The 17,419-nt window shown below is 36.1% G+C and overlaps 2 protein-coding genes across 4 annotated transcripts in view; both read left to right on the top strand.

Moving 5' to 3' along the window:
- The first annotated feature begins 158 nt into the window (after positions 1–158).
- Positions 159–13,914, top strand: lsr (lipolysis stimulated lipoprotein receptor). Of its 2 annotated transcripts, XM_024267694.2 has the most exons (11): positions 159–403; positions 1,286–1,615; positions 4,958–5,077; positions 5,393–5,449; positions 6,733–6,879; positions 8,214–8,417; positions 8,488–8,544; positions 8,765–8,881; positions 10,206–10,488; positions 12,160–12,601; positions 13,235–13,914. In XM_024267694.2, the coding sequence occupies exons 1-11, from the start codon at positions 364–366 to the stop codon at positions 13,268–13,270; spliced, it is 1,833 nt and encodes a 610-aa protein (XP_024123462.1). In that variant the 5' UTR covers positions 159–363; the 3' UTR covers positions 13,271–13,914. The 2 variants fall into 2 exon arrangements, with proteins under 2 accessions (XP_024123462.1, XP_024123464.1); XM_024267696.2 differs by lacking the exon at positions 5,393–5,449 and having other exon boundaries at positions 160–403.
- Positions 13,915–14,808: 894 nt separating this feature from the next.
- mag (myelin associated glycoprotein) overlaps positions 14,809–17,419 on the top strand; it is a 21,386-nt gene continuing 18,775 nt past the window's right edge. For both annotated transcript variants that reach the window (XM_024268448.2, XM_024268451.2), the window contains exon 1: positions 14,809–14,996. The gene's annotated coding sequence lies outside the window, so the exon portion shown is untranslated. The remainder of the gene's footprint in view (positions 14,997–17,419) is intronic.

A 17,419-nucleotide genomic window follows, 5' to 3' on the forward strand; every position in this document is an offset into this window, starting at 1 on the left:
GTTTTTTTTTGCTTATTTCCAGATTGATATCCCTTCTCTGTCAATGGAGTCACATTCCTCAAACCAAATTGCCCCATTTATTTAAAAAAAATCAACCCATGTAAGTGGGCAATAATGGTTTCCACCACCTGTGTGAATGTTTACCTGTCGACAGTATCCCTTGTAACATTCAGGCACCGCCTTCGCCTCCTAGGCTTTTTTTTCCTCTCCTCACAAAGGTACAAAATGGAGGCGACGCGACCTGGCTGAACAAAACAACAGTTGCGTTTTATATTATGCATTACATTAAGTTTCAATAAGTGTATTTTTAGTTACGTGTTTTTACTTTAGTTGATCAAAAAGGCTGAAATAACCGGATTAATCATGTTCTGGGCGTTACTCATTTCAGTTTTAATGGCGACAGGTAAGTTCATTTGGCCTAGCTTTCGTTACACTGGCTGGGTGGTTCCTCTTTTCCTCTTCCGTGACTATTTCCTTTTTGTTTGACGCATTTATTTGAATTTTTTTTTATTATTTTTAAAGCATTTCTGTGTTTAGTAACTATTTAAACATTTAAAATGCGTTTAACCCCTTTTTAAAGTTTAGATTTTAAAACAAATTTAATCACTTGCAACTTTTTACTGCATAGAAATAATTACATTTTTTTTAATTGCTATTTTCTTAACCCCCCCCCCCCCACACACACACACCTACACACACAATTTTTTTTTTTCTTAAGAATAATTGTGATTTGGGGACAGGTGCTTTTGACAAGTATAAAGTTATAAAGTAGCCTAGCTGGTGCTATTTTTTGACAGTTAATTTTTGCTATCAACCATGTAATTTTTGGAGGGAACAGTTACAATGACTGGCTTTTTTCTTCTTCTTCTGATGTGTTTTATGACCCATGCCAGAAACTACCCTCCCCATAAATCAAACACGTGGGCAAGAGAAGTCTTAATGATGCCTGACTGTGTAACTTTGTTTTTATCCTCCACATGTAGAGTTTTCCTTTCCCAACAAACAGTCTCTAGTACAATAAATAAAATTATCTTCAAAATTAAAATTATTTTCACTATTTTATGACATTCTTGATCTGACATTTAGAATGGCCTTTTTTTGTCTGCTGTTTTCAATAACTCCCACGCACAACGATACTTAAATGAGGTCATGTTGTTTGTCATGTGCCGCACCTTAAATGTTGAGGCTGACTGGCTAACATTTACCCCTTGTTGCAAAATGTCTGCGGCATTTCGTGTTTTTTCATCTACCTGTTTTTATATGAACTCTCTTCTGTTCTTTCCAGAGTCTTCCCTGGCCGTCACAGTCACCTGTCCTACCAAAAGATTCATCGTAATCCTATTCCAGCCCGTTACCTTGACCTGTGACTTCCAATCAACCGCCTCGCAGCCTCCTGTGATCATGTGGAAGTACAAATCTTACTGCCGGGACCCTGTCCAGGCTGCCCTCAATCCCAGCAGTGCAGATAACATCTTGGCACAAAACAACCCCAACTATAACCCCACTATTGAGTGTGGAGACTCTCAGAGGACGGTCCGCACGGTTGCTTCCAAGCAGGGGGATGCTGTTACTTTGGGCAAAGAATACTCGGGTCGAAAAATTTCCATCGTGGACAGTAAGTTGATTAGTGCCCGTTTTGTGCACATTTATTTATTCAACTATTTTTTTTTGAGTAGTTTTGAAATACTTTATTAAATATAAATTCGATTTAAAATGTTTTCAAAGTCAATAAACTAAGTCAAACAATAAAATTTGAAAAGCATTAGTTTTAAAAGTGGATACAATTTAGTAGAGTTAATGTTTTAAGGACTTCCCAGCAAATGATATTGTTTTGAGGCTTGTGAAAAAACACTTTTTTTAGCCTCATGAAATCTTTCTCTTAGGTCTTTTACTTTTAAAGCCATGGTTATTTTATTTTTATATAAGGAAAATTAGTCAAATTCATGTCCAACTAACTGTCTTCCATATTTGACTGTAGTCAAGGTATTTTTGTTGGGTCATTATGGCTAGTTTTTTAGCTACAGAGATGGCAATTATTTTTCTATTTTAGATTTTTTTTACCTAGCGCTATATCATTTTAATGAATAAGTTATCCAATATCTTTAGCAAACAAATACATACATGTACAGGTTCATAATGAAAATATACACTTCACATTAATGCTGCCACAAACAATGATTATTTTTTTCTGATTAGTTGACTAATCAGGTCATGCGCAAACCGTATATAAAACACACATCTTAACCATCATTAGCTTTAAACTAACTAAAAACTAGACATATAGCATTACCTTTGATATTTCTAGTGTGAATGGTGTAAGCTGAACTTAGCCGCTGAAGTTCCTTAATAATGCTGAAGATGCTGAAATTGAAAGCTAAAACCGCTGAAGCTAAAGCCAGCTAAAATATTAGTTAATTCTATATAATTCTAAAAAATACTGAAAAAGCCAAAGTTAGCCAAAACAGCTAGCATGCAGCTGAAACATAAGCTAAACTTTAAAATACCCCCCAAAAAAGCAAAAAAGCCTTAAATAGCCAAAATAGCTAGCATGTAACTGAAATATTTGCTAAACTCTAAAATAGCCTATAAACAACTGAAAATTACCTTGATTAGCCAAAGTAGCTAGCATGCGGCTGAAATATTAGCTAAACTCCAAATTAGCCTAAAAAGCTGAAAGAAAATTCCTAATTTAGCCAAAATAGCTAGCATGTTGCTGAAATATTAGCTAAACGCTAAAATAGCTGAAAAAAACCTTAATAAATACCAAAATAGTCCAAAAAGCTAGCATAATGCTATTACAACTTCCCACTTTAATACACTCTGACTCCATATAATATAAAGTAACGACTAATCGACTATTAAATTAGTTGTCGACTATTTTAATAGTCGACAACTTTTTGTCTCTTGGCTGCTGGCTTCAGGGGCCGCTTCGTGTTCATTTTTACTCCCAAACTATTGCTCCAACATCAGCATGACCCCAGTTCCTCCTCTGAATATCCAACACCCTCTCAGTCTGCTTCTCTGCATTCATCTCCAAAACATCCTCTATCTCTAAGCCAACAACAGGGCTGCTCTCACCACTCTACAACTTTCCTTTCATTCTTGTTGACTCTCTTTCATAACACATCACAGTTCTTCAGCTTTTCCAATCTGCTTCTGCACATTTCTTTACCTCTTTTCCATACAAACTGTTGCTGTTTACTATTGACCCCAAATACCTAAAATCGTCCACCGTTGTCATCTCTGTTCCCCGTGACCTCACTGTTCCACTCGAGTTCCTCTCATTTACACAGATATTCTGTCTTCCTGTAGCTGACCTTTACTCCTCTCCTTTCCAAAACAAACCTCCACCTCTTTAAATATTCCTCCAGCTGCCCCTTTCTCTCCCTATAGACGACTTTTCATGAACAAGCAGTATTTATGCCGTTTCTGCTTTGAATAGCCCAATCTAAACACAGTATTGCACGTCCTGAAGAACTTTCAACAGACTTATCTGCCACCCTCGTGTTCCTCATACAAACCACACTTCTTCTCTCAGCATCCTGCCATAAACTTTCTCTACATCTACAAAGAGACAATGCGGCGGCTGGTGACTCTCTATTTGTCCTCTAAACTTTTAATATAATTGATAAAAGTATTTCAAATGTTTGCAAATATACAATAATGAAGCCACTTTCATGAATAGAAATGTAAAGTTTTATGACCATAATGAAGATTAATTTTATAACTACTTTGTTGTCTTTCATAATACGTCACTTAAAGACCCTAACAAATATTCCTTTGATAGATTAATTCTGACTCACACTTCCAGAAAGGTGTTAAAATGCTGCCTATGTGTGTATCCTTTGCTATGTTTTTAGGTTCAAATGACTAAGCAACAGTAAAGTTGTCATGAGGAGCTTTAAACCTTCACACTAACTAATGGAGGAAACTACTTCAAATGTTTTTCTTTTCAAAGTGGCTTTTTTTGTTGTTAACTTGGTTTTCTTTTTTAGTTGAAGTGGGATGCTAATTTCTCAGCGCCCCTTTCTTTGCAGTCTCTGCTAGCTACATGCACCTCACAAGCCCAGGCTAACATTAGTGTAGCAAAAAAACAAAAACAAACAAAAAACGAGCAATGTCGCAGTTATCCAGCCGTACAAATTTGAGCCAGATGGCAGCTCAGACGAAGAAAATAATGGATCAATTTGTCAAGTGGAGATTTTAGAATTGAGACTGAGAAGGAAAACTTTGGTATTTAGGACTTTGGTCCTCCCTTGGCATTCATCAACATCATAAACCCGAGCATTTTCAAACATCTGGTTTTCATCTGCTTCTGATCCAACACAATCTTAAACAAAGAAATACTCAGAAATGTAGTTTTGATCTTTAAGTATTTTTATACACGTGCTACATTATGAGAAAATTGCTACTAGAGTGTTAAAAAAGGCCATAAACACAATTTTCACGTCGTTGAAACTTTACGGGTGCCATCTTCAGGATATTGGATTTTCATTTCTGACCATTTGACATTTTTACAATTTACTTATAACTATTACAATATTTTTTTATGTCAAGTATAAAAATCTCATTGAATGTTTTTTTTTATATATATTTGAAATTAGCATCAGATTACAAAACTCTCCACATTGTTCAGTTTTGATGGTGTAAAAAGTATAACAATAAATGTAATTATTTTTAAAGAACAGTACCAGTACATATTCCTATGACTTTCCTGACTGTGATTGTGATAGCCATATTGCTTCAACTATTAACCTGACCTAACTTCACCTTGAGCGCTGTATACCAGACAATTGGTTTGAGGTCAGTTAACACAACCAAAGTTCCCACAATGCACATCGGATGACAGAGCACCCTGTCAGTTCTTGAGAAAACTAAAGCATTTAAAATGGGCCTTATGGTCTGGAAAATATGGTTGGTAAAATGACAAATAACCTCAAACATATGTTGCTTACAGAGGCGAGCCTGAACATCGCTCAGACGGCGTGGGGGGACAGCGGTGTGTATTACTGTTCTGTCATCTCATCCCAAGATCTCACAGGGACTAATGAAGACTACACAGAGCTACTTGTTCTCGGTGAGTTTCTGAATAATAATTGAGAATCCAAGCATTCATCTCTCTATGTATACTTTTTTTTTTTACCTCCTTTTCCTTTTTTAATCTTCTGTTCAACTACAAAAATGAATACAAAACCATTTAGGACAAAATGTTTCCGAAACCCTCATGAGTCCAACTCTAGTTTTCAAGTTCTGAACACATTTTTCTGGAGCTTGATGAAAGATACTTGCCACAAACTGAGTTCTCAGAAGTGTTTGGAGTCGTAAAACTGTGGGCAGTAAAAATAAGCAGACACTACTTTAAAGTAATTGTGGCTTTATCTTTCTTTCACAGAGAGAAAGTCTAATACTACTGACCTCCTGCCTGGCATTGACTTACTGATTATGGAAGGTAGTACAAGCCACTTGATTTAGCAGTTTCAGTCCCACAGTAAAAGCCCTTTGAATGGCCTTTATATTAATATATATTAGTATATACCTTATTTAGAAAAATCTTTTGAAATGCAATACATGTGATTAAAAAATATACTGTCACATGTGCAGTTTAAAGCACTTTTTAAGCATTTCTTTACTAAACCAATCTTATCATTCTTATTAATTTTCCCACTAACGTGAGACCAAATTTTCTGTGTTTAAGATGCACAGCTCGATACAGTATCATGGTTGACTGGTGGGGACAGGGAGTTCTCACTCAACCTAAAGGAATGCTGTCGTAAAAACACAGAATGTCCACAGAAAGTACTTTTTAAATTAATGAACATGTTTCAAGTAGCTGTTGTCAATCATTTAATGCAGACGTTTTTGTCAGTGTGGTAAACCTTCTGAAAACTTTGCTCAAAACTATAAATTATTCTTTATTCAGCTTAAACCTCGGTTGTTGAGTTGTTCCAAGTTTGGCACTGGGTGTGGCTCACTTGATATTCCTCTGAATCTGCAATTTCCTGGAGCAGTGAAGAATATGTGGAACAGTCATTTCTGACTTGATTGTTTCTCAGTTTCTGCATGTAACTTGGTGGTTACAGGTGGTCTGCAGTTGTATAAAAGGAAAAAAGTCAACACAGTTTGCTGTTTTCTGAACTGCCAGGTTTTTTTAAATGTGTTCTGAGCTTTCAGAATGAACACGTCTTTCCAGTTTGGGGGAAAAACATATCAGTGTTGTGGTTAATGTGTTTTTACTAACCTTATCACAAACTGACAACAGCAACAAAATTCAGTGTTCCTCATTTACTGTTAAAAGAATGCAATGACTGGCTTCAGCCTTTAATCTGGTGTTCCTTCTCTTTTTGAGGTGTTCTATAAATGATTGTCTTCCACTTATATTGTTTATTTTGTGTTGTCATCTGATTATTTAACTGATAAATATATGAATGAAATAAATCTGCTGTGTTTTAGACTTGCACTCCTTTTTTTACATTTATGTTTTTGTTGCCTTTTTTCCACTTTTACTTGAGTTGTATTATTTAATAAATCAAATGGAAGTTGTGTTGTGGTTAAATTTTCCACTCATGAGCTTTTCAACTTATTATTTTTGAAAATCCTTTCAGATTCCCCAAAATAAAGCTATTAAGTTCCTTCAGGGTAACACACCTCTAGGTTTATATATTTTGATAGTTTTATTAAAAACCTAGTTTTGTGAGTGAGACAACCCTTTAATACATTTGAATTTCTGCACAGACTGGCTGCTGGTCGTCCTCGTGGTTTTGGGCTTCCTGTTGCTGTTGCTCATGATTGGAATTTGCTGGTGCCAGTGTTGCCCTCACACCTGCTGCTGCTACGTGAGCTGCCCTTGCTGCCCAGACCGGTGCTGCTGTCCACGAGCTCGTAAGTACACCGGACAGAGGCTGGTTGATGTTGGCCAATGTTGTCTTTCCTTTAAAGCAGGGGTCCCTAAACCTTTTCTTGTGAGGGCCACATAACTGTTTTCTTCTCTGATGTGGGGACGGGTCCGTTTGTAGGCTAACAAAAAATGTTGCAACAATCACAACCTAAACGTAAACATTCGTCTTTCCAGAAAGCCACACATAGCCAAATTTGAAATATTAGTTTCTGTAATCATCATAGAAAAAATACCAAAACATTTTTAAAACAAACCAATAAGTATTCTCTCTCATCATAATTTTTCAGACTGTAGAGGGATGGAATAAAAAGTCCAGTTCCGTATGAGTCTCAATCTGGCAGGTCGAGGAAGAAAAACATGTCTCTCTGATAGTGTTTGGGGGGAAAGTCGAAATGTGCAGGAGGACCGGATGCGGCCACTGGGCTGTACTTTGGGGACCCATGCTTTAAATGGTAACCTAATGCAAAATAAACTTTTTTTGGCTGTTGATCTCTATAAATTGGACTTTAAAAGTGCTGTCTGTTGGTCCTTGCCACATGTTTTTCAATTTAAAATAAAGTTGTTTAATTCCTGAAAATATGGTCTAAAACAGTCAATGTTGGCCCCTACAGGTTGAAATTAGGTATTGCAGTTATATTTTGTGATTGTGCAACTGGTGTCAGAAGTTTCACATCATCATGCTCTGAGCTTGAGTTTAAAAACCCCGCCCATCTTTGAACACTTGACATGCTCGAGAGTTGAAGCTCACCACGCGGCTGTTTGAGCTCGCTGTGAGTGGGGGAGCTCATCCCAGGGCGCTGAAAACGGCGCTGATGCCAGGATTGGTGGAGGTCACCCCTCGACGCCGAGAACAGTGGAGGTCACTCCACGATGTTGATTTAGAAAGGGGCGGAGGTCGCTCCGCTAGGCCAAGACTGGCAGAGCTGGCTTGCTTGCTAAACCAGCCATTAGAAAGCTGGCTGACCGGCAGACAAAGAGCCACTGTGGGATGGGGGGGCAGCCTGCTTGGGCCTCCTGAACCTTGGGATTTTTTTTTTCTATCAAGACAATTATAAAAAGATAATTTAGTTAACTCAAGCTAAACTCACTGTCACTGTCAATCACATTTCTAGACCACACCTCTTCCGCTCAGCCCGCCTTCCCTATCCCCGCCCCCTTTTGTGCATTTTTCACCTCCAACTGTCCTGTTTGGTTACCCTTTAAACAAATGGATCATAATTTTAATTAACAGCTTTAATTTGTGTGTTTTTGTAAAAGTAAACTGTGTCATCTTCCTCTACAACAAAGTTTCCATTCAATTGCTCCAATTGTTTTTCAGTTTACGAGGCAGGGAAAGCAGTGAAGAAAGGAATGGCCAATCAGTATGCTGGCGGCCTCTATGCGGCCAGCACGTACGCTCAGCCCATATATGGAGGCTCACAAGCGAACCAGCCTGGCATGCCCATGCTTCCTCTGCCTAACGGGGCAGGACAGCCGCCTCCTCAGAATGGTTACGGCTACGAATATGACGGCGCCAGTTCAGGTAGATTTTGATGGCTTTGAAATTCTAGTTGTTCTGAGCTGTTGTTCACTCAGCCTTTTGTGTTTTCCAGTTGGACAGGGATCACAGGTGCCTTTGCTTCACGGTCAGGATGGCAGAGGGGACCCGAGTAAGTAAAAAGAAAGGAAAACAAACTGCTTTGTACAAGTGGTAGAGCAGTTTTGAAAATACAAATGGAAACATTATGCAATGATATGAGGCTCCATTGGAAACTTTTAAAACTACTGTAGGTTTAAACTCTGTTATCTGATTACCAGATAAAAGTCCAGATATGTTTTGTTTGGGCTCAAATCAAAAGTACTGAATAACTCTGCTCTCCGTCTCTTCAGCTCGCAGCGGGTATCGCATTCAGGTGGACACAGACGGAAATGCTACACGTGCCATTTACTATATGGAGAAAGAACTTGCAACACTAGATCCTGCACGACCTGCCGGTTACAGACGCTGTGAGTGATTTACCACATCCTACTTGCTGCTAGCACTCATGCAATCTGTCCTTGCAGACCACATGAATCATCGAGCAGTCAGTCAATTTGTCATTTTAACAGACTCAAGAAATGGTGTTTTTATAAGACGAAGGTTAAAAACAATGTAATAATTCACATTTAAAGATACAAATGGATTAAATCATTTAGTTTGCAATACTTAATAAAATGAAAATATATTATTCCCTTTTTAATGTATATATAGAATTAACTAACCATTGTATTACCCAAACTCAAAAATACCAATTTGTTTACACAAAAGTTGTATATAATTTACTCAATTTGTTTTAAAGGGGCCTTACCAGGAAAAATCTTCTTTTCAAAGGTTTTAAATACATTTTACTGTTCATTCCTCACTATAAAGAACCCCAAAATGAAATTTTGATCCGTTCATTCATTCATCAAACGTATAACTCTTGGGCTGCTGCCGGGACATCATCTTTAAAGCTCTATTGAAGTTCTAACAGAATTCTCTTAAAAACAATCTCATAAAACCACAACGATGAGACGCAGAAACTCATTTAAATGTGATCGAATGAATTCACCCTCAATAAAACAACTTTTAACGTGATCCACATTGGTTCTACCGACGTGTCTTTTACCGTGTGTACCTGTAGCGTGTCCAGCAACCTTCGTGCAGGATTCCTCCTCGGTACCAAACCAGCAGTGAAAGGTGTTCAACCTGGCCCCTTATACAGACACTCAAAATCCATCAGCAAAAAAAAAAACTGAAAAATCCTGGCAAGCATTTGCCTGAAGAGATCCTTAGTCACATGGTTTTGTTAACAAATTTTGGTCACGCTTTAGAGGCTGGGGAGGATGGTTCAAGGATGACGTCGTAAAATGGGCAGGACCGACGAGGAGTGAAGGACGGGAGGCTCAGAAATCGAGTCGTTTTACTTCCGGGTATTAAAACGGTCCACAAAAATGACTAATATTTCATAAATAATTTGTTTTTTATCATATATCATATATATGGATATAGTTTACTCTGAAAGGCTGTAGAAAATCATGGTATGGCCCCTTTAAAGAATACCATTTTACAAACAATCTTCACTTGTTGCTTTTTATGAGAAACACATTTAATTTATATCAGATTTTTTAGACATATTATTAGAAAAGCTAATTTTTGTACTAGAAAAAGCTTTTTTTCATTCACATAGGAATTAAAGGTAAGATTTTTCACTTAGAGGCTCTTAAATGCTGCAGTCATCTTAGCCCATCACCTATACATTTATATATTTTTATTTTAAGCTTAATTTCTTCTTTTATATTTTTTTTTCAGTGGATAACATGAGTGAGGTCAGTTCTCTGCATGACATGGGCGCCCGGGGTGGTCGCTCCCAGCCCCCACCCAGGGGGTTTGACCCGGATGATGCCATGAGCACCATCAGCAGCGTCTCCCAGCAAGGCCGCCGTCGAGATGATTATCCACGCCGCAACGACGGTTACGCGGGGGATCGTGTTCGTGCCCGCTCCATGGACAACCTGGACGACATTGGACGGCGACACCCAAGAGATGACTACCCTCCACAGAGACGTCCAGATGAACCCAGAGGCAGGAGAGGGTGAGTTCTACTAAGTACTGGAAGACTTTTTCTTCCACTCTACAATAAAATAATAGTCCTGGGTGTTTACATCAAATGTTTAATAGATAAAATATGTCAGTTCAAGCACAAAAGCTGTTTACTTATCTAAAGAAAAATATTCTGTTGTAAAAAAATGTAAAAAAAATGCTCCTAATTATATTTGATGACTTGATGGAACATCTATAAATATCAAAGTGTGTCAAGTCTACGGTAATTGGTAAGAAAAGAGATAGAAATCTGTCAGTTTCTCTCCAGCAGATAACCACGATGACTGATCAGTAGAAACCATATCTCATCTTTACAAACTTTATTGTTTTATAATATTACATGGAGTTCCACGCTTAAACTATCTAGAAGACAAATAACATGTTCATCAGGTACGAATATTCAACATTTTACAAATGTATTTTTAAAGAGAGCTGTGACCTGTTCATCTACTGCCGAGTCATTTTCTTTGTCTTGTTGGAGGTAAAACCATTACATAACTATGAAACCCCCAGAAAAACCAAGGGTTTAGTGTGCTTTCTCATTGGTTTGAGTGATGATCACCGACCCACACCTACTCACACGCCCCGACCCCGTTTCATCTGGGACTTTCCAGCTTTGTGATAGTGCTACTTGATTGAGCGTACACCATGTTTTCCAACTGATCTTCTTCCAACTTCTAGTGGGTTCAGTCTCAGAAAACTGCACCAGAACATTGAATCCACAAAGGTTTAGTTTAACCTATGTATACTTTAACAAATCATTGGAGATTTAGCTATATTATTGCACACTTCTCTTTGTAATGTTTGATTTATTACATCTTGTGTGAAGAAAAGTTGGCTACAATGGATTTTATTATTTTTTTAATTATATTTTTTATTTTTTACATTTATTTATCTTTTCTGAAAACCTAGGTGTGAATGTTTTAAAAATCTCTCTCTTTTTTTTATTTTTATTTTTTACAATATTTTTGTTACAATATCTATATCTGTATATATTTATATCTGTATGTCTTTATCTGTATATATAAATATTTATTTACTGTAAATCTAAAGAAAAAGAAATAATAGGATCTTATTGCTTCCAACCAAAAAAAAAGAAAAGAAATAAAACGATAAGAAACAAACAAAAAAAATCATCGAAAGTTCCTTTCTGCTTTTGGTGTAACCAACACTGTCCTTCCTGAAACTGTAGGAAGTTCCCCTCATTGTATGGTTTAGCCCCTCCTACAGACCAATAAAACCACAATTTCATTTTTTACCAACATGAATTATACAATATAATACAACTGGAAAAACTGTTGAACATAAACTACAAATTTAGAAATCTTGTTAACATGGTATTAGCTTCTGGAAAGACAAATAATTAAACATAATTTTAAAAAAAGTTGCACATGAAAAGAAAGCAGCAATTTTGAAATGTGATACCCTGTTTCTGTGTGTGAACATATATGTGTAAGATGATCTGGTTTGAGAAGCTTGATGGCGAGCACCATTCTATTTGGAGCAAAGTGTGCCCCCTTAGGTTCAAACAAAACTGGTTAATCAAAATGGAGCATGTGAGAGGTGTGGCTCATGGAGAGATTTTTAAAAACAGATCAGGCTGGTGTTCAGATGCTGCTCGTGACCACGAGAACATTCACGTCAACGTTTTATGTTCATGTAGATCCGACGACTGGAGCAGCAGCGCTCGCAGCGGCTACGACCGAGACTACGATGACCGCAGGCGCCGGGATTACTCTCCCAGCAGTCAAGGACGAAGAGGGGGAGATGCCTCTAGTGAACTTTCCGGCCGACGCAGCCGGAGTCGCGATGACCTAATGGACATAGAGAGGGATCGGCGGTACGGCGGTGGTCCCAGGGGTGGCCGGGACGACTACGACGACAGTTTTCTGCGAGAGGCCATGGAGAGGAAGAAGATGGGTGAGCAGCAGAGGGCCCGCAGCAGGGAGCGACTGGATAGTGAGAGCGACCGCTCAGATCGGGTAAGAGCTCCGCCTCTTCCACTGAACCCGCCCTCTGGATATCCTGGTCGCCGCGACGATTACCCGCCAGCATACAGCGACAACGAAAGTGTGTCATCTTCTAAGAAAACCAACTTGCGCAAGGCAAGTCATATTTCATTTAAAGTCTAACCGATTTCAGGTTTACTTAGTTTTTTATAAATATATATATTTGTACTTTAATTTAAACTAATGTGTCAATTTGTTGCTGAAAGTATTTTTTCCAAGTGTTCCAGAATTGGTGCTCTTTCTTAATAAAAAATATTTACAAAAATACCCTAAATATGTGATTAATAAACATGCAAGACGTGTTTCAACACCAACTTTATTTAGATGTGTTTATTCGAAAGAAAAAAAAAAACGATTTATTTGAAATACTAGAACCTAAAGTCTTAGCAGTTTTATTTAAAAAAGAAAAAAAAATGACATTTTACTGAAACATTTAACTTGAAACAAAAAAGATCAAAGTAGTACCCCCCCTAAATCTTTACATTTTGGATAAAAAATGAAAAGTTTTTACATTTCAAAGCTTTTTTTTAAAATGGTGGGAAGTTTTCTCTTAAACAAGACAAGTTTTTCAGGAAGTATTAATGTCTAAAGAGGCCATTAAATTAAATCTGAACTACATGGTTATGTTTTATTGGCTTGGAGTTTTTATGTTTTAGCTTTACTTTTGCTTTTACCTTGTGATTTTTGCAAAATAAGTGTTAACAGACTCCTCCTTTTTCTTTCTTGCAGAATGGAGCGGTGAGCCGAGAGAGTCTGGTTGTGTAAAGTCAGCAGTGATGTTGGGTAACGCTCAGTTTTTTGGGATAAACTTCATAACTGTAAATAGCACTCACACTTGATTTGTAATTCCACTGAAGGTGTATTTTTCATAATGTACTTTTAGTTTAAACTCCTCTTTTCTATGCAGGAAAGCTGCACAGACTTTGTGCCTTTCCATGTATAGATGTGGCTGCCACAAGTGCCTTAGTCTGTAAAAAAAAAAATGCGTGAAAATGTTAATGTTCACATTTTAATGGTTAAATGTGTTTTAATTGGGATCAAATGCTTTTAGCTTTAGTTATCTGATGGTTTGTTCTCTTCTCTTTGGCTGATGAGTTGCTTATGTAGAAGTTGAGAAAACCTTTTGTTTTTTTGTTTTTTGTACTTGTGGTAAATGTTAAATGTTTTTTTTTTTTTTTAAGAAGCAATGCACATTTGATGATTACTTTTGCTTTATGCATGTTTAAAAGTACCCTGTATAAACGTACTGTTGAATACATTTTTATGTTTCTTTTTCTTTGTTGTTTTATTTTTTTAATGCAAACTTGCAAATTTAATCTACATACATTTTTAAAGCAAAGCAGTAATAAATTCTAAACGTGCAAATGATGTAACAAAATATTATTTTACAATAAAAACCTCTGCCTGTACCACTGTTTGACTTGTTTATTTTACCACTAGATGGTGCTGTTTTTCAGGTTTGGCTTCTCGTTTGTCAGGAAACAAATGTGCAGCTCAACACAGACATCAACATTTTTTAAGTGTTTCCTCACTATATGGAAGTCAATTTTTTTGCGCTCTAGCTGTTTCAGTTTTTTTTTAAATTTCAGTTCAATTTTTCATTATTTTATTCTTTTTTTTTTACAGTGCATTGTGTTTCTGATTGGCTCTGGAGCATTATGAATTGATCTTCATCAATCAATCGATTTTCTGAATACCTCACTAGATGATTAATAATTTTCTTCCATCTAAGGGTCTGGTTCATTTTTCTGAACTTGATCAGTTTTCTTTTTAAAAGCATGTTTATCTAATTCGTTTATAGATGGTCCTTCCCTCTCTAAAACTGGATTACTGAAATGAATCCAGTTAATTCTGTGCTGTAAATGTTCCAAAATTGTCAAAAATGGAGACTCCAAGTCCTTTCAACTTTTTCCAAATCAAACTCAAAGACTTGGACATCTTTTCTGTCATTTTAAGACTAGATTACATTTCATTTGAATATCTGAGTGGAAGTGTTGAGGGTAAATAACCTTTTTTGTGCTAGTTTTCTGCAGCAAAATATTCACATTTGTCAAATTCCAATCGATTTTTAAATCTGATCTGATAATCAAATGCCTATTAAAACAAGCCGGTTTAAAGTCAAAGGTTAGATTCTCATATTTCCCCCTCAAAATCCAGAAACAAATAAGTTTTAAGAAATCCGAACTGAAAAAAATCATAACCGTTTTTCCTCCTGTTTTAACTGAGTTTTGTGTTTGCCTGCAGATATTATTTTTAGATTAGTGAGGAGGAATGAACTCTTCACAGCTCTACAAGGGGATTAAAATGTGTTGTAGCTTTCAAGTTGTTTACATATTTGAAGAAAAAAAAATCACAAGTTGGTATGCCAAAAAACCAATCTGCTGACACAGGGAGCAAAGAGAAAAGGGAGGAGGGAGAGCGCCAGAAAAGCGATCGTTGAAGGAGAGAGGACCGCTGTGTGCCTTTCTCTGGCTTCAGATCAGCTGATAAGGTAAGAGCCTTTAATTCATCGTCTTTATGCATTTTTAGAGAATTTCCAGGGTACGACTGCCTTTTTGGTTGCTACTTTTTTATTTTTTTTGTTTTGAATCCAGCCCTTTGAATTGTTTTAGGAACTTTAGAGGTAAAAAAACTGATAATTTCATTAAATAATGAAATTTGTACTAATTTAGCATTTATATCTTTGGATAAATGGTCACTTTTGTCCTTGTTTTCAGTCATTACTGTCAGATTGCAAAAAAGGTATGCTTCCTGCTGACAGTTTTTATGGATTTCATATTTAAAAACCAAATGCAAAACTTCTAACAATCAGCAATACATTTAACAGGGGAGCTGTCAGCTTCCTTTTTTTTTTTTTTTTTTATAAGAACCTACTTACTAAACACATATCCCATCAAATTCCCTCACAAAATATGACAGTTGAGTACAATATGGGAACTTAAGCTAAATGGGACAAATTTGAGATTATAGCTGCTCCTTTGGGGAATTGGAACCACACAAATAACCAAGAATAGAACAGTTTTTAACAACTCTTGATGAAGCACTGGTTAATAAATTGAATTTAGCTGTTTTTAATATTTTTTTCAACACATCATTTATATTTGATCATACTGTAACCAAAGGGAAAATGTTGGAGCCGGAGTCTTTCTGAGTCTTTTTTTTTTTTTAATGCTTCTGAGCCAATTCTGCTTTTCACTAATTGTTTTGATCATGCTGTGAGGTGATTACACAGCTATAGTGCACAACTGTTTGTCAAAACACAGCACTATAACAGAAAGGTTAGTATTGCTTTAAATAATTGTGCTTGTTGATTTAAAAAAGCATCGGTTCACCAAAAAAAAAGACAAATTTTTCCTTTTTAGTGTTTTTATCGTGTTTTGTCCATTACTGCCCCCACTACCTCCATCTTCAGTCATAAATGTACAAAATATTTCATGCATAAACCTATACAGAAACATCAGAGATTAACTAGAATGACCTAAATCTACTGACCTCTAGATATTTTAGCTTCACCTATTTCATTTTTTTTCTCATTTTATCAAGCAATTGACAATTATTTTAACCTCTGTAAACTTGTTACTATCTATGTTACTACATAGAAAGCCTTTTTTATTAATTTTATAAAGTAAAGTTTGCATGAAAGACAAAGAAACTACACACTTATTTCAGCCTGAAACTTTACTGTAAAAAAATGAAACGTTGAATGAATTAAAAAATATTGCTTTATCAAATGTATTATTTTTTTAAGTCCAGTAAACTATTGACTCAAATTTTTGTTTGATGAAGACTAATCATTTTAAATATAACAAATCCCAAAGCTTTAATTGATCCAACATTTCACTTCTTTCAGTGTAGGAAACTGCTGGGAATTTGAGAGAATTAAAGGTAAAGATCAAATAAAGCTTTTCTGAAAAATGTGCTTCACTTCAGTGAGGGAAAATGTCATTACTATAAAGAGATTCTTTGTGTACCACAAAAAAAATGTTTTTACATAAGAAATAAAAAAAAATATATATATCAGCCCTAAAAAAGGCTTCCACATCTCATGTTTGAAGTTCAAAATCTTTTTTTTCTATTTGTTTTGTGATTAGTCATTATTTTTACTGCAAAAAAAAAAAATCAATCTCCAGGTAATTAAATAGATCCAATTAAATTCTTAATTGGGATCAAATTAAATGCTGAAATTTGTACCTCATTTATCCGAACACTTGCTTGGATCTTTCTCGTACCAATTAATTGGTCGAACTCTGCTCAAAATTTAGTCAACCTCGGCAAAAACTCTTAAAAAAAAATGTACAAGCAAGGGGGGAAGGTTTGAACACGAAGCAGGGCAGAGAAAAGGGGATTGTTTTGATTAAAAGACAATTATCTGTGCACATCGACTTCCCGGTGTTGTGCGGTGTCAGGCTCGAGCCGAGCTGTTCTGTCCCAGAAGACCTCTGGAGACAATGGCTACTGTTTGAGCCGGGGCAAGTTGGTAGCAAGTCTCTGGTTATCATTTTGTGGTCACAACAGTATCAGCACTGTATACCTTTATGACATGTTATGCCTTTATATAGGCTAGGGCAACCCAGAGTACACAGGAATTGATAGGAAGTTATGTCATTTAAAGGGACAAAAAAACTTTTGTATTATATGATATAGAAAATACTGAATATAATATAAAACCAGTTTTGTCTGACATTCACATTATGTTTTATAGTTTAATTACATATCTTTTGTTTTATTTTCAAGTTTTCTATGAAACTCTTAGTAAAACCATTAACAAAAAAGTCAAAATATGGTTTAATATCCTACCACATGGGGAACATTCCAGATTATAATTTGAAAATATCTAAGAATTTTCAAGTTTCCTGTTATTTGGAAAAGTTAAGTTGATTATTGAACATTTTTTAATTCTATTTCACATTTTTA

This window comes from Oryzias melastigma, linkage group LG16 (assembly GCF_002922805.2).
Source record: "Oryzias melastigma strain HK-1 linkage group LG16, ASM292280v2, whole genome shotgun sequence".
NCBI lineage: Eukaryota > Metazoa > Chordata > Actinopteri > Beloniformes > Adrianichthyidae > Oryzias > Oryzias melastigma.